The 18,282-nt window shown below is 38.7% G+C and overlaps 1 protein-coding gene across 2 annotated transcripts in view; it reads right to left on the reverse strand.

Moving 5' to 3' along the window:
- ATSAC1 (Phosphoinositide phosphatase family protein) overlaps window positions 1-18,282 on the reverse strand; it is a 47,785-nt gene that overhangs the window by 15,868 nt on the left and 13,635 nt on the right. For both annotated transcript variants that reach the window (XM_088979697.1, XM_088979695.1), the window contains exons 5-7: window positions 8,919-8,995; window positions 6,658-6,845; window positions 6,443-6,540 (exon numbers count right to left, since the gene is read on the reverse strand). In XM_088979697.1, coding sequence (XP_088835823.1) covers window positions 6,443-6,540; window positions 6,658-6,845; window positions 8,919-8,995 — 363 coding nt within the window. The remainder of the gene's footprint in view (window positions 1-6,442; window positions 6,541-6,657; window positions 6,846-8,918; window positions 8,996-18,282) is intronic.

Below are 18,282 nucleotides of genomic sequence, written 5' to 3' on the forward strand. Positions count from 1 at the left end.
GTGCTGCTCTTGCTGTCCACATAACTCTTCCTCTCTTCTTTTGTTGACTTAAGAAACTGGAATTGAATAGGCCTACCACATCCTGTGGAGTATTCCATTTGCAACCAATGAGAGAAGAAGCCTATTTCCATATACATGACACAAAAGGGCAGGTAACAAGTAAATGAGGACTAGATATCAAAAAAAAAAAAAAAAGTAAATGAGGAAGGGTCTTACCACTTTCCTTGCAAAGGATACACTCATGAGGAGAAAGGCATTTGTTTGGCCTTCTTTTTTGTAGCAAGTCACAGGTGTTGATCTTCCCAAGGAGCACTTCCCAATACAAAGCTTGTACTTTAGGAGGGATAGGTTTACACCAGATTTCTTTAAACAAGAAGGTTTCCCCCATAGGCTTTGACAAGACAAGAAGGTTAAAGAACGAAGCACAAGACAGAGGGCCATCAGGTGAAGAGAACCAAATTCTTCCATCTAGAGAGTTAGGGTCCAAGAAAACATTTTCCAGCTTTGATAGTAAGAGGACAAGGGAATCAAGCTCAGAATCTCTCAAACCTCTCCTAAACCCAAAATCCCAATTTATACCAAGTTCCATTGATAAACCAAATTTTGAAATGGGTTCAGCCTTGTAATTGGATAAAGAGAAGAGTAATGTGATAGATCCCCAACCCAAAGATCTTCCCAAAATAGGACCTTTTCCCCATTGCCCACATCAAACCGAGTGAAACTAAGAAAAGTTGGCAATACCTCTATTATTTCTTTCTAGGGGAATCTTGAAGAATGATGAGTTGCCAAAGTTGCATCCTAGCCATTTTCTGTCATACCATGAATGCTTTCTAAACGAAATCTCCAAAGCCATTTTCCTAGTAGAGTTGTATTTCTCTTTGTTAGATTCCCAATTCCAAGTCCTGATTCTTTAGGGTTTCATACCTATTCCCATTTTATAAGATGATCTCTTCTTTCATCCTCCGGTTCCCAAAAGAAATCTCTCATAATTTTCTCCAAGTTCTTTGCAATCCTAACTAGTATTCTAAAGGTGGAAAGGAAGTAGGTAGGCAAGTTGGCTAAGGTGGATCTAATCAGAGTAATTCTTCCTCCCATAGAGATGTAACTCCTCTTCCAAAAAGCTAACTTTTTTTCTGAACCTTTCTATTACAGGTTTCCAAAAGCCTTCTAACCTAGGGTTACCCCCCAATGGCATACCAAGATACTCTAGGGGCCAACTCCTAATCTCGCAACCTAGTATATCTGCCACCTCCTGAATATCTTGTTCTCCCATATTAATCCTACCACACAACTCCTTCCCCAATACACTTTCAACATTGATACCCTTTGGAAACCAGCAACTAGAAGTTTTAAGTTCTTCACATTGGATTCACTACAGTCCTCACAAAAGATGATTAAGTCATCTACAAATTGCAAGTGGGTGACAACAACCTCCTCCCTACCAACTCTCCATTAGACCTGTTCATGGGCCAGGTCGGGCCGGTTTTTCACTCTGTATTAACAGATTTTTTTAAGGCCCGAGCCCAGCCCTCATAAAAAGCCCGAAGACTGGGCCTGGGCCCAAGCCCGAAATTTAGCCCATATTGTTACTACTGCTGAAACGGCTGAATAGAGAGAGAGAGAAAAAAAAATTATAAAGAAAATAATAAAAAATGTATATATTAAATTATAAATATATATATATATACATTTCAATAAATATTATATTATTTATATATTTTATATAATATATAAAATACATATTATATATTTTATAAAATATATAATGCTGAGTCGGGCCGGGCCTTTTTGACAAATCCCGAGCCCGGCCCGAAACACAGTCAGGCTTACTGTGTTAGGTCCGAGGTCAGGCCCATGGGCCTAATTACATGACCAAGCCCAACCGGGGTGTGGGTCGGGCCATCGGGCTACCCGGCCCATGAACAGGTCTACTCTCCATCCTCTAAGCAAATTATTTAGATCAGCCTTAACAATCATTTTGCTTAGCACTTCAGCCACAAAGGTAAAAAGGGATAAATGGGGTCTCCCTGCCTTAATCCTCTTTTTGCTAGGAAGAAATCCTTAGCGACTCCATTTACCAAAACCAAGAAGTGTATTGAGCGAATACATCCTTTAATCCAATTCCTCAACCTCATGCCCAACCCAAACTTTTCCAAAAGAATTAGAAATAAGGACCAATCCACCATATCATAGGCCTTTTCTAGATCTAGCTTACAAATTAGGCCTCTCCCTCCTTGTTTTTTCTTTTCAGCCACATGCTCATTTGCCACAAGGATTTGGTCTATTGTTTGTCTCCCCTCTACAAAGGCTCCTTGGCTTTGGGAGATTATCAAAGGTAACTACCAAAGGTAACATAGATTTCAATCTTCCTACCAAAACATTAGCAATGATTTTATAGAGACTCACAATAAGGTTTATGGGCCTAAAATCCTTTAGGGTTTTCGCCTCTCTCCTTTTGGACACTAGAGCAAGGAAGGTAGCATCCGTGCCTAGTGAGATTTTCCCATTGCAATGGAACTCAAAAAACACCTCCATCAAGTCAGCTTCTAGGATCTACCAACAATCTTGATAAAAAGCTATAGAAAAGCCATCAGGACCTAGAGCTTTAGCTCTCTCCATTGAAAAAACTGCTTCACGGACCTCCTCTACAATGAAATTCCTTTCAAGAAACGCAGCTTGGGTTTGAGGCACTCTAATCCAATCCAAATCTTCCAAGTTTAGGTGGCTGTCACCTACGGTGGCAAAAACTGATTTAAAGTGATCCACAAGACATTTAGCAATTTCCTCCTCCCTGTCTATCACCCGACCTTCAATCTCAATGTTGGTAATTAGATTTTTTTCTTCTTCTTCCATTTGCCAAAGAGTGAAGAAAAAAATTGTATTACCATCTCCTTCCAAGAGCCATTTACATCTTGATTTTTGTCTCTAAGAGATTTCTTCCTTCCTAAGGATCCTTTCTAGCTCTACTTTTAGGCTCCACCTCTCTATTCTATCCTCCTGATTACATTCTTTTCTGGACTCTTTTTGATCTAGCTCCCTTTCCTTTCAACGATTCTTTCTTTCTACTCCAATCTTCCAAATTCTTCTTTATTCCACTCTTTAATCCTTTCTTGATAGACTACATATTTAAGGTTTAAAATTTTAGAATATTATTAAAAACTTTTCAATATTTCATTAAAATCATCATAATGGCTTACCATTTTGATATGATTTACTTACCAAGTAACTATAATTCGAAAGAAAAAGGAAAATGCATATAAATATAAAAGAACATTCTCAATCTAATCAAAATATATAGTAGCAATAAAGACAAAAGTCAAAATGGCAAGTAACTTGCATATTTATGAAAGAGAAGGTGGCTAAAGACCAAAAGGGAGACAGAGAAAGATACCTATTACACTCTCGTAATTTTCGCATATTTGATTTATACAGTTTTTTGTTGTGGTTTTTTTAGCCTTAAATGTGCAATTGTATTTCTTCTAATGATTTCTTGAAAGTTTATTAAATAATCCCACATTTTTAGAAAACTTTCCTAATTATTTAGATTTTCCAAATATCTTAGTGAAATTAGGGAAATATCTCCAAAATATTTCCAACTCTACATGGTGAAATGTCCATCTATATCGAAATTGCGAACCATGGTTATAACAGCAAGAGTTCTTCCCTAAACTTATTTCTACCATGCTTCCTTGCTTGAATACTATTTCCAACTTGATCTTCATTAGACTTGCATCTCCATCTTTATTTTTTTGATGAATAATAATAAGTTTATTGATTCATAAGCAAATTAGAGTGAGTTCATACATCATCCCAACGAGAGGCGTGAGTTGCATCCCCTCCTTGAAACTTACAAGTAAACTAGGAAAGAAAAATAAGAATCACAACTGAGCCCAAAATAATTCTTCCCTATTTACCCCTTGCTTAGCTAACACATCTGACAAGGTATTTGCTGATCTCCCCACCCACTGTACAGTGACCAACATATTCCTTGTCAACCAACTAAATTTCTTCATTTCATTCTTGTATCGCCACATAGCCTCTTCAGAATTTTTCAACCAACCCACCACCACTTTGGAATCCCCCTCGATTATTAGGTGTTGTACCCCCAGTTGGTTTGCAAATTGGACCCCTTGTACAGCAGCTAAAAGTTATGCCCTGATGGAATTCCCAATTCCCAAAGGACCTGAGTAGAGCAACAAAATCTCTCCCTTCTCATTTCTCAAAGCACCCCCCACTCCGGATAATCCTGGATTACCCATGTTGCTTCCATCAAAGTTCAACTTAATTGAGCCTTCGGGTGGAGGAGACCAGCTTGTAATTGATTTGGCCTTTAAAGATGAACACCTTGCTACTGCTGACCAATTTCTCCAAATGTCATTAAAGGAGAATTGATGAAAGATTTCCAAGGTCTTCAGCCAATGTATTGCCCTGTTTAACACACAGTCTTTCAAATCTTGGCTATTCCTTTCCTTATCTTGAAAAATTCTGAGATTCATTTCTTTCCAAAGAGTCTAAGTCAAGGCAGCACGAGCACATCTCCACATAATTCTCCCTATTTTTGTAGGACAATAAAAGGTAGAATGGTTGAAGAGCATGTGAACTTCTGCTGGTAGACTCCAACTACCCCAAACAACGAAAGTAGCCAAGCCCAAAGGTCTGTAGAAAATGGACAAGATACTAATAGATGGTAACAATCCTCACCGTGAGCTCTACAGAGGATACACCAATTAGGAGAAATACAGAGAAAAGGTCTTCTCTTTTGTAGGTTGTCTAAAGTGTTTACTTTCCCATGGAAAACTTCCCAACAAAAAGCCATAATTTTGGGGGGAACTGGCCTACACCAAATTTCTTTTGACGGAAAGGGTTGGTGAGTAGAAAGTTGAGAGATGGACTTGAAAAAAGAAGCACAAGTGAAGGTTCCATTGGGTCTAGGAGTCCAAACCCTCTTATCTGGCTTGGAGGGATCCAAACAAACCTAATTAAGACACCCAAGCAAAAAAGAAAGAGACTCAATTTCAGAATTCCTAAGTCCTCTACGAAACCCAAAATCCCAAGTAGGATCTAAGGGTGTTCCCAAAGGTGAGACAAATTTTGAGACCACTTCTTTTTTGTACAAAGAAATAGAAAAAAGCAAAGGGAACAAATCCTTTAATGGTGAGTCTCCTACCCAAATATCCTCCCAAAAAAGGATAGAGTTGCCAGAACAAACTTCATACCTGATAAAATTGAGGAATTGAAGAAGGGTGTTGTGAATAGCCTTCCAAGGTGCTGCTAGGTTAGCTTGCCTCGATACACCAGCATCCCATTCATTCTCTGACCTCCCATGAATGCTTCCCACCACCCCATGCCACAATCTCTCTCTTTCCAAAGGCCATCTCCACAACCATTTCCCTAACAGAGCTTGATTCTTTCTAGTTACCCTCCCAATTCCCAAACCCCCCTCTTCTTTACTTCTGCACACAATTTCCCAATTAACCAAGTGATCCTTTTTCTCTTGTCTCGGCTCCCATGCATCTCCATCTTTATTCTTCATTATTAACCACCCAAATTACCTTCCTTCACCCTAGAAAGCCCACCACCAGATTTAAAAGTTGCAGTACCCCATATCTGTCCCGTCAAGTTATATGTAGGGAGAAAAAAAAAAAACAAATATGCATATATGTATTTCTAGATGTACTGAAATGTTTTCACATATCACCACACACACACACATATAGCATTCTTTTGCTCCCAATATATTCTTCACCTCTTCTCTACTCTCTCTTCTTCACAGACCTAAATCAACAACTAGATGTATGTAGCACATATACAATTGTGCTGCTTCGAACCATCAAAGACAAGAAATATACCACTTTTTCAACTTGTAAGGGCTAATGTTCTGTGCATGGTTAGAAGAGAATTATGAACAATCAGTATGGTCATAGAGTCAACAGACTCAATACAACACAAAAACATAAGGAAATGTAGCATTGAGCTTTACAGAATGCAATAAATAGCATATTGATCATCATCTAAGCCTTATTCCAACTATATGGGGTCAGCTACATGAATCCTGTTTCACCATTCTGTTCTATTTAGATCAATAAATAGCATATTGGTCTAGATTAAAAATACAGAAAGCCATATTACAATTAGCTTGAGGAGACATATACTTAGAAGGAATCATAGTTCTATATAGAATTTTTTTGCAAATAAGAGAAAATCCAACTAGTACTAGATGCATAGCACAGATGGACGATATATTGTATCACAACTATTAGGTTATGCTTTTTGAGTCCAGTAACTCAGTATAACCAAAACAAGTAAGGCATGAAGTGGAAATACACACACAAAACTGAAGAGCAAAAATGAAGGGGAAGAGGAAATGAAAGACATTACTTCTCTATGTGCAAGCAACAGTCTCAAAACTTAGGGGCATTTTTAGATGAATCCAGGAACATACCTTAATTAAATTAAGTACAATAATTGGATTTCCATATCTCTTTGCCAGGTCTTCAAAATGCAACTTGGTTGCCTGGTATGTAGGATCATATCTTTGCACTGGAACCAGAAAAGAAAACAAGCATCCAGCAGTTATGAGCTCCAGCTAGATCTAACAACAAAGAAAATGAGCATTGAAAAATGAAAAAAAAAATGGCATCATCTGGATGACCATACAGATTATATCAGGCTTAGGACTGAATCTAGAAGCTTCTTGAGACCAGAAAAGTGGAATTGAACCACGCATTTGAACTACAGAACTCATTTTTCCCTTGCATGACCCAGCTTCTTCATCAAGGACTATCTGTTCAGTCTCAACATCATTTGCAACCCTGCCCCGGTCATTCACACCCCGTTTCAAATAGCTGTATTTCATGAAAAATGAAAATGAATAGCATAGTAAAAATATCAAGACACTTATACTAATGAATAGCATAGGAAAAATATCAAATGGCCCCTTAGTACACCCAGAATTTGCAAATGCTCAATGTAACAATTCCACATCTGCTTTCTCGTCTATATAGGAGTCATTTTCAGAATCTCATATTAAGTAAAAGCTTTAGTTTGTGTTTTTGTTAATCTTTTACTAGACTTGGGGTCTGTGTGCTACCTCATCACTCCTTCCATCTACTGTAATTCAGCAGTTTTCATTATTTAAAAAGTTTCTTTTCTTTTATAATTTACTATCAAAAAAAGGTGTTGCCAGAAGTAAATGGACATAAAGTTGGTAACTGAAAAAGTATTACTAGTAAGCAAAAAGTTAGGCCTATTCTTTTTAGGAGAAGATTTCACAAGGAAAATATTGTTAGAAATTGAAGACAGAAGGGAAAGGAGCTACCAAACTAGTGTTTTTGTTGAGTCCAAGAAATGTGTCTTCAGTGGTGTGGGCTGGAATAGAAGAATTTCTGAAAGTTTAGTGGTGTGTGGAGAAGGGGAAGATGAGATTTAAAAATTAATAATTTTAGTTTAAACAGTGGAGCTGAAGGTTTCGTAGCAACCAATATTTTTTATGAATGAATGGTATTTTATTAAATAGAGATAGAAATAGTACAAGCATGAAGCACCCTAAGAGGAGGCATGAGGTGTTACCTCCCCTTAAAGGTGGTTCCAAACCCAACTCTTTTCAGATTACGGTTACAAAATAGCCAAAAACAGAGAATCCCTTGAAGCCCCTTGTTTAGCTAAAGAATCTGCCAAAGCATTTGCCGATCTACTAACCCACTGAAAGCTAACTGACATGGTTCTCGTAAGCCATTTGACTTTTTTGATGGTGTCCCTATATCCCCAAACAACAGTTTCTTGTAGCAACCAATATTGTGAGAAGGGGTGGTTGGTGTTTTCATATGAGATGATCAGGAGTGCAGGGATGTGACTGTGTACTCGATTGGATGAACTACAATGTGGTTAATTGTTGATTTGTTGTAGAGATGATGCTTAGTGGATGTTTCAGTCATATTTCCTGTCTTTGCCATTTGAGATTTATAAAATGATTATATTGGGTGTCTATTATCAAGGGGTGAATGGATGATTTGTTTTTGGTTTTTCTTCTCCGAAATAGTTGTCAAGGCATCACTAGATGTCTGCTTAAGCATCACCCAGGCAACTAGGCACCCTTGGCTGGGATACCTTGCCTCAATGCCATGGTTTATATAGCCATTAGGCACAAGACAAGCACCTTATTGTAATATTATTGCTATGGCCACATCTTATTATTATGTGTGTTAATACATCCTATAATATACTCTTTTATAAATATAGATATATGTGTATATTATGTATACTGCTTATACTTTGTTTAAGGGTTTTATCATTAAAACATAAAAGACCCAATGTTTTTAAGAAGAGAAAAGGAATTAAAAAAGAGAAGGATAAAGAGGTTTTTTCAATACTCCTTCATGTTAAATAGAAAAAGAGCTTTGCCCCTTATTCTTTTTCCTTTTTCATTACTCTCTTAAAAGTTTTTTATTAGCATAAAATCATAACCTTCTTTAGTAGCTAATAATTTTTAACATGCAATCAATTAAAATACTTATTATGATATAGTGTCATGTTTGAAAATTTGAAATTAATTCATTAAAAATGTCATTGTCTTTTAGATACTATGATCTGAAAGCAAATTCAAATTATTTAGTGAACAGCATTGCTATTTTCCAATTTATATGCATGATAATTTGTAACATAAAGTTAGGGAACTAACCTGAAATTATTTTTTTTTTTTTTTGCAAAATCCTATCACCCAGTCAACTAGGAACTCCACTGTCGCTTAGAATCACCTAAGCACCTTGACAACTCTCTCTCTGATGATTACTTGTCACCTTTTCTTGTACTTTCACTTTTCTTTTAATGAATAATGAATTTAAATCTTTACTATCAAGAAAAAGACTAAAACAGAAGATGTAACATATCAGCCACCCAAGGTTACTTGCACCACAACATACCGCGTTCCTGCAAAATGCCGAGAACGTCTAGAAATGAGAGAAACACTGAATTCCCTCCCAAAAATTGATAGTTTTACCTGCCATAAACAAAAAAGTTCATGACCCTTAAAATAGTTGTTGTAAGATCTTGCACCTAGTTCAGAGTATGTTCAACACCTTGCAATCAAGCAATAATAGTAATCTGAACAATCAGTAACAATAATTACAATGAGTAAATAATTTCAAACATATAGAGATCCAATTTCACTTGGAATCAAGTTCTTCAAACATTTATTTATATTTGTAAATTAAATAATTAGCATAACTTATTTGTTAAGCTGAAAAAGTAGTGAAGTCAAAAAATCTGTAGCAAGATAAAAAGGACTTTAACCATAGAAGGATATATGCAATCGTAATATTTTTTTGATAAGCATATACAAAACCATAATACATAAAACAAAAAAGAAATAATGTCTGTTGCTTGGATGGAAACAGGGCAACCCCCTTATGCTGAAATCATGCTGCAATTAAGAGGCCATACACAATATTAGTTCCATCTATCTGTGGTCTTGGGAGGGGTGGACTCGATATAAACCTAACCCTTCGCATTTTTTTCTTTTTTCACAAAGTGGTCATTCTCAAACTCAAATCCATACTCTCAAACTTGCCATCCCAAGGTTTTACCATTACACCAAGCAACAGTATAATGTTACACTGCAGTTACAAACTCAAAAAGAAAAAGAAAACGAAAAATATGCAATCTCAGAATTTTAACCTATATTTTGTTTTCTACTGATTTTTTTTATCAATAACAGAGATTTCATTAAATGATTAAAGACTGAAAATACATAGAAAGGGAGCTAAAATAGCTTAACTCCCCATAACTGTCACTAGACACCCAAAAAATAAAAACAATTACAGCTGAGCCCAAAAACAGAACACCTATTCACCCCTTGTCTAGCTAAGCCATCAGCAAAAGACTGAAAGAGTTTGCACTTCTCTTTATCCATGTGCATTGGACTTCCATGTCTTTGGTCAACCATTTAAATTTTCTCTTTTCATTGCTGTAGCTCCATAATCTTGAGTTGTCTTCTTTTAACCAGTTTATTACAGTCTCAGTCTCCTTCTATGATCAGCTTGTTTATGTGCAAATCCTTAGCCCTTTGAATCCCTTCCAAAGCTGCTAAAATCTCAGCCCTCAAAGAGTTTCCTGTTCCAATTGGCCCAGAAAACATGGCTAGCGCATTCCCTTTTTCATCCCTCATGACTCCCCCAATTCCGGAGGGCCCTGGATTGCCCATGCTGCTGCCGTCAAAATTCAGTTTGGCAAAACCAAGAGGTGGGGGGTCCAGTAAGAGCTTCAGACCTTCCTAGCTGAAACTGAATCTGCAATTTCCTTCCAGTTCCTAAGCAGGTCATCTACTGAAATTTCTGCAAATAGGTCCAAAGTCTTCAGCCAATGAGTTACCCTTACATGAATCACTTTTATAACTGCTACCACAGTTCTCTCCTTCTCTGAGAGGATCCTTAAGTTCCTTTCTTCCCATATAGGCCAACAAACTGCAGCCCTAACACATCTCCACATTATCTTTGCCCTTTTTTTTGGCTGGTTAGAAGGAAAGGAGGTAAACAAGCTTTGCACATTCGTTGGAGAGTTCCACCTGCACCCAAACAAAGAAGTAAACCATTCCCAAATATAATTTGCAAATTGATAGGAAATTAGTAAGTGAAACCCAGACTCACCAGCAGCTTTGTAGAAGACACACCAATGAGGAGACAAACATCTATTGGGTCTTCTTCTTTGAAGCAAATCTCCTGTATTAACTCTTTCTCAAGAAGCCTCCCAACAGAAACTCCCCACCTTTGGAGGAATAGGTTTACACAACACCTCTTTAACAGGGAAAGACAAGCCAATAGGAATTGTGTTATGGCTCTAAAGAAAGATGCACAAGTAAATGTACCCGAGGGAGAGAGGGTCCAAATTCTATTCTCTGCCTTTGATGGCTCCAGGAAAATCCCATTAAGGATTGAAACAAGGGATAAGGTACTATCCAATTCTGTGTCCCTGATATCTCTTGTCAGTCCTAAATTCCAACCAAACCCGGAGGTAGAGTTAGATGGTACAAGGAAGGTAGATATTGGTTCATTCTTGAAGGTAGAGATAGCAAAGAGAGTCGGAAAATGTTCTTTTAAAGGGGAATCCCCAACCCAAACTTGTTCCCAAGGTGGCCAAAATGCAAGTCATACCTGATCTAGAGAGAAAACTGAGGCAAAATAGCTTGTATTACTTTCCATGGAGATGCCCTTGTAGCCCTTGCCAGAATGCCAAAGTCCCATCCATTCTCTACAAGCCCGTGAATACTTCCCACAACTTTTCTTTTTCTAGTGAGAACCCCCACAACCATTTCCCTAATAGAGCCAAATTCCTCTTCCTTATGTTCCCAAATTCCTCTTCCTATGGTCCTTTTTCTCTTCCCATGGTTCCCAAAGGAAATCTCTCATTAATTTTTCTAGCTTACTAGCCACTTCTATCGGGATCTTAAATACCAACAAAAAGTAAACAGGCATGTTAGCTAAGGCAAACCTTATTAGGGTAATTCTCCCTCTAAGAGAAAGATAATTTTTCTTCCATGAGGCAAGTCTCTTCTCAAATCTCTCCACTACTAGGGTCCAAAAGCCACCTCTCTGTGGATTATCTCCCAAAGGCAGGCTAAGGTAACTTAAGGGCCAGTTGGACACTATACACTCCAAAATATCAGCAAACTCCAGTATCTCCCCTTCCCCCAAATTAACCCCCACTATACAACTTTTCTCGAAATTTACTTTAAGATTTTACATTTGCTCAAAAAGGTGATTAGTGAGTTTCAAGTTCCTAATCCAATCAATATCCCCACCTTCATAGAAAAGAATTGTATCATCTGCAAACTGCAAGTAAGTGGTACATTCTCCCTCCCAACTCTCCACTCCCTAATTAGATTCCTAGAATCTGCTCTAGAGATTAGCCTCCCCAACACTTCTACAACCAAGGTAAACAAAAAAGGAGAAAGAGGGTCTCCTTGTTTGATTCCTCTCAACACCGGAAAAAAGTCCTCCACTGTCCCATTCACCAAAATAGAGTAATGACAAGTCCGAATACATCCCATCACCCAACTACACCATCTATCTCCAAACCCAAAGTTGATCATCACCTCCAACAGGAAGGACAAGTCTACTAGATCATAAGCCTTTTCTAGACCCAATTTGCAAACTACCCCCTTTTTCTTTGATCTCTTGAAATCCTCTACACTTTTATTCTCTATAAGAATTCGATCTGTTATTTGCCTTCCCCTTACAAAAGTTCCTTGATTATTTGCTACAATGGTAGGGAGCACCTTCATAATCCTCAGAGACAAGACCTTTGCTACGATTTTGTATGAACTATTTACAAGACTGATTGGTCTAAAGTCCCTCGAGTGATTTGCTTCTTTTCTCTTGGGAACCAAGGCTATGAAAATGGAGTTCAAGCTTAGGTGATCACTCCTCTATTATAGAATTCATCAAACACCATCAATAGATCCTCTTTCAATATCTCCCAGCAATCCTGATAAAAAGCCATTGTAAAGTCATCTGGGCCTAGTGCCTTTGACCCATCCATAGAGAAAATAGCCTACTTCACCTCTTCCAAGTCAAATCTCCTCTCCAACCACTCCCTATCCTCTAAGCTCAATGATAGCCCATCTAGTTCTCAATCCACACTCTATTACTTATGGATCTTCTAAAGATAGATCTAAAATGTTCAGCAAAAGCTCCTGCAATCTCATTTTGATTAGATAATGTTACTCCTTCAATTTCCAAACTTGAGATGAAGTTCTTCCTCCTTCCATTTGCCACAACATGAAAAAATTTTGTATTCCTATCTCCCTCTTTTAACCACTTACATCTTGATTTTTGCCTCCAGCTTATTTCCTCCTTGAGAAGATAATCCTCTAACGGTTTCTGCAATCTCCATCTAAGCTTCTTGTCCTCTTCTGTAAGACATCCCCTCTCTTCCTTCAAGTCCAGCTCTTCAATTTGTGCAGTCACATATTGTTTCCTTTCCTCCAACCTCCCAAATTCTAGGATGTTCCAATCCTTAATTCTATTTTTCAAATATTGGAGTTTCTTGTGGAATCTCATTCCACTCCACTCAATTGCAGGATTGCTCTCGATCCACCATTCTTTGACTTTCCTAATAAACCCCGGGTGACCTAGCCACATGTTTCAAACCTAAATGGAGCAAGCCCTGCATTTCTTAATTATTCTTTATAGATCACAATAGGCCAATGATCAGAGGTCACCCTCGAAGGGCTCTCGATGTCAAGCTTTCCCAATGCTCTTCCCATTCATTTGAGAAAAGAAATCTGTCTAGCTTAGAGCAAACAGGATTCATATAGAGGTTGGACCATGTAAATCTTCCATGTGACAATGGGATCTCTTTAATCTCAAAGGCATCCACAAACTGGTTAAATTTCCTCATACTAGTGGTCACCCTGTGCCTAGGATTATTTGTCTCTTCTGAGAAACTGGTTACATTAAAATCCCCGCCTATACACCGCAGTCCCTCCCACAGTCCCCTAATATCACCCAATTCTTCCCATAGTTTCCCCCTCTCTCTATAATCATTTGGCCCATACACATTTGTTAAAACCCATTCAAATCCATCCTCCACTTGCTTAAACTTTACTGAAACTGTAAATTGCCCTATCAATTCCTCCAATCCTGTGAGGACATCATTCTTCCACATTGTCGCCGTACCCCCTGCTGCCCCCCAGGAAGGAGCCGCAGCCTAACTGATTCCCCTAACTCTCCAGACACTCCTTGCCCACCTGATATCAAAGTCTGCCCTCTTGGTCTCCTGCAACACTACCACATCTGGATTTATTTTCTTGATTGCCTCTTTAATGACTGCTCTCTTTCTAGCACTTACCAGACCTCTAACATTCTAGCTGATTATTTTCATTTTCTCTACCTATTACCCCTAACCTCTGTTGACCTTACTTGTTTGCTTTCCTTCTCTCCCCTTTAATATCAAAGCTTTTAACTCCTTCCACATCCCTCATTAGTCTTTCAACCTCACTCAGCTTCCTCTTTTTTACCTTGCCAAGCTTTTCCACAAATGTTGCCACAGAGTCTTCACTACTCAGTTCTCCTTTGTCGGGTTTCTTATTCACTCCTTCGTGCTTTTTCCCTTCGAACTTCCTTCATCCTCTCTAGATTTTTCAGAGTTTACCTCTTCTGCCCCTTCCTTCTGTAAATAATTCTCCTCAATTTCATTCAACAACCTCTCCAGAATTTCCCAAATTCTTTTATTTCTCTTTGCTTCCTCCCACATCCCCTCCCCACTCTCCCTAACTTCACTACTCTCTCTTCTCTCTTCTTCTTCAACAAAGGCTGCAACCTGGAGTTTGCTGGTTTGGAAGGGGAGTGCAGGGGGTATTAGTGTGGTCTGTTGTGCCCTGTTTAGGGGAGTGGGGTTCACCTATCTCATTGGCTTGATTCTGAAGAGAGTATCTTCCCGTCCCTTGTGTTAAACAGTGAGTCCTTCTTTCACCCTTTTGTTTATCCCTCTACTGTACTCCTGTCTTGCCGCTGAGAAGTTTCAGGAAATTGCTTACACACTTCCTAATCAACAGAAATATTTGGTAATGGCCCTTCTGAATGTGAACGAGGGTTTCCAACTCCAAGAGTTTGACTGTGCTCTTGACTGTCGTTCCTCTGTCAGGCTGAGATAGAGTGTTTCTTTGATTTGTAGCTTCTACTTCTCCTTTAAACAGCGACTCCAGATTTAGAGTTGCCTCAAGCTCTTCCTCAGACGAAAACTCATCCCCAACACTGCCTAAGCTAGACTTGTCTTCAGAATCTTCATCACTTTCGACTTCCTCCAAACTGCATGCTACCCAGTCCTCCCTCCCTTTCCTCGAGTCGATTTCTAGTGTACCTTGGATTTGGCTGATCCTGTTGTTAGATTTTAATCTCATAAGAGATTAAATCCAATGGGTTTGATTGGTCAATTACATGAGAAATTGCACCTGTACACTTGTTTGAAAAAATCAGTTTTTCTCTTACAAAAACCCAGTTTTGAACTTGTCCCACATTGGAAAATTATAAGTTTTGTTTTCAATATTTCAATAGGAGCTGATTTACACTCCTTAGAATTAGTAGAGGAGAGTATGGGGATTCGATACCGCGCAACGCGCGCGCACGCGTGTGTGCGCGTGTGTGTGGCGCAATGAGGCGCTTTAGAGGCGCACTTTGCTCGCACCCGCGTGGCTTGCGATGGGCGGCTCTGGTTTTGGTACATTGATGACCATTGATCACCATTGATGAGATCAACGGTCACGATTCGATCGGGTGTTATCAAGAGGCACAATTCAAAGTTAACAGTCACCAACTGTTAACAACTTTTTAAACAGTCACAATGGTTGAAATTGTAACTGTTCAAGGTGCCTTCTCTAAACCAACACCTACCTTTTCCTCATACATCTTCACAAGTTATTTAAGGAGCATGAATCAGACTCCAAAAAGACAATTTCGAAATTCACTATCTCTCTCTCTCTCAGTCCGGTCTGCTACAGTCTCATAGAAGGTTTCTTTGGAGACTCTTCAACTTTGCTGGTTGCAGATTCTCGCCCAAGGCTCTGTTGTATCCTGGGAACGAATTTGCCTGTAACCCAACAGCAAACTCAGTAAAACTGAGTGGGGGCAAATAACGTTCTAAAGACAGTGTCTTCAGACGCGCTTCAGAGCTTCTCCTCCTAAGTTACAGTGACCCCATCTTCCCCAACACCTGTGAGGGCTGGACGGCCCTAGCAGAAGCTGCTTCAGCTCGAAGAATCCATTGCAGAGATCCCTTTGAGCCCTGCTCACAACTTTGAGTCTGCGAGGTGATACGGTCATTCGTGCTCAACGGAGAAGAAGATAGACGAGCTCTATCGTCTATAACCAGAACCTCTTTTCCCTGAACCACGTGACTACTTAAGTTGTCACGTGAGTCGGTGTGCTGAACTTTGGTCGGACCGCTTTGCCTTCCAGTTGAATCAGATTCGACAGCTCCTCCTAAACCTTTGGTCAAGCCACTCCCCCTTTTGGCCACATAAGCACATGAAGCCCAGGTCTCCTCCTTTTCTTTTAATTCAAAAAAATTTGAATTTCTTTAATTGGCTTACTTAAATTTTGGTTTACCTTCACCGACTTTCCATTTTCCCATTTAGAAATGTTCAAAAGAACAGAGTTTCCCATCACCGAATGTGTGCCATGTGTAACCCAGCCGCCACATCAGCATTGTCTTCAACCTTGGAGCTTCGTCCCCAAAGAGTCGCTTCCACTTCTGAAATCAGCCAGACTTTGTACCAGGCCTCACAAGAAAGAACTTCAATTGACCTAGGAAGAGTTTCTGGTTTCACCCCTGCGATCCTAATCTCTGCGGCCTGTAAGTCTTGTAGCTTTATTTTCTCCATAACTCCCCCCAGCATCCTCACTGTAAACGCCATAGTCGACTCATTCCATAGGTGGAACGGCAGTCCAACCAGTTTTAGCAGGAGAACTGCTCCACCTCATTACACAGCGGCTTCCAATTCTGAAATTGGACTAGCCCCTCTTCATATTTGAAAGTCGTGAAGCCCCGTTTTACTTCATCACCAACAAGTAGAATCACCTTCCTGTCTGAGAATGGTTTTAAGGCTACCTCAGCTTTTAGTTCCAGTTTATTCATCGCCGTATCTAACAATTTCCTCCAATCTTTATCCTCTCTATTAACTGTTATAACCAACCTCCGCTCCCACACACTCTGCTCAACCTCAATCATCATCTTCTTCATCACACTTGAACTTACAACCGCTCCACCCCGAAGAGCTTTCTTGCCTCAAAAGCCTTACATCCCAATTATTAACAACATTTTTTATAATTCTTTTCCCAACACCAGTCATATCATCTAAAACCAGTCCTTGAAGCATTTGTTTAGGTAAGTAACAAATTAAGAATTAAGACCTACTTTATCATGATTATCTAAAAGGTCAAAGTGAAGTGCTAACAGAAAGAACAAAAGATTATGACTGCTCTTCACATACCCCTCCCATTTGTTCTCAAATGGTGTGATTTTGCACTCATCAATAAGATCAGCAGAGAAAATTGAATATGATTTTGGGTAAATCAAGAGAACCAGATACCCAAAAATGTGGTGTAGTGCCTGATTAACCAACAATCTCATGTATGCTCTCTTGGCCTAGGTTGACACACTTAGAAATAAGCAGTTAGCATATTTTATTCAGCCCAACAAATATCATTGAATTTTTTTTTCTCTTTCATCAACACTTGCATTTTTTTCTCAAATAGTGTGATTCCATTATCATTGATAAGACCTGTCAAGAGAGTTAAATATAATTCTGAGTACATCAAGAGAATCAGATATCCAAAAATGTGGTATAGTACTGATAAACTAACGATCTCATGTATTATCACTTAGCCCAAGTCAAGACTCTTAGAAAAAAGCAGTTAACTTGTTTTCTGGAAGCCTAAGAAATATCATTGAATGTTCTCTCTTTTTCTTCCCCCCTCTTCATCAATAACAGAGACTCTATTAATCTAAAAGAGTAGAAAAGTACAAACATAAGGTGTACCCAAAAGGGCAGAGCAAGACCAAGAGAACCTATATACAGAAGACAGCCCAAAACTGATGCAAAACGAATCAAAACAAAAGAACTATGAAGGAAGGGGTGTATCCTAAAACAATTCAACCTACTATACCCATTCCCAATCTAAAGTGCTTACTGATATCCAAATTCATTTGAATGGGATGTTCTCTCTGGTTTCTGGATAACAGGGTTCTTGCCTGTTAGTAAACAACCTAAAGCTCAAGGTCCCTCAGTTTTCTGTGTAAACCATCCAATAGTAATATATGGATCTATCTCAACCTCCTTTTGTACCAGTCTAATATTGTTATCAATTAAATATTGAAGTACTGCATTTTTTTTCAATAACTATAAGTTTCATTAATAGATGGAAATAAAATAGAGTACAATAAGAGTATATAGATGGTGAGAGATAAACCCTCTTATCTCTCCCCAAACTACTCTTCCTTATTACAGATGAGCCCAAAACAACTGATTTCTTCCCTCCCCCTGTTTAACAAGAGCTTGGCAAAGGAATTTGCACTGCTTTTAACCTATTGTATCCTCACTTCCATGTTTTGTATCAACCATTTGAATTCCTTCCTTTAATTATTATAGGTCCAAAGTTTTGCCTCCTCACTTTGTAGCCAAGGAATTTGCACTGTTTTCAACCATTTCCTTATTACAGAGCCCAAAACAAATGATTTCTTCCCTCCCCCTGTTTAACAAGAGCATTGGCAAAGGAATTTACACTGCTTTTA

The sequence above is a fragment of the Nelumbo lutea genome, chromosome 3 (assembly GCF_056320005.1).
Source record: "Nelumbo lutea isolate HS-2025 chromosome 3, American lotus-T2T, whole genome shotgun sequence".
NCBI lineage: Eukaryota > Viridiplantae > Streptophyta > Magnoliopsida > Proteales > Nelumbonaceae > Nelumbo > Nelumbo lutea.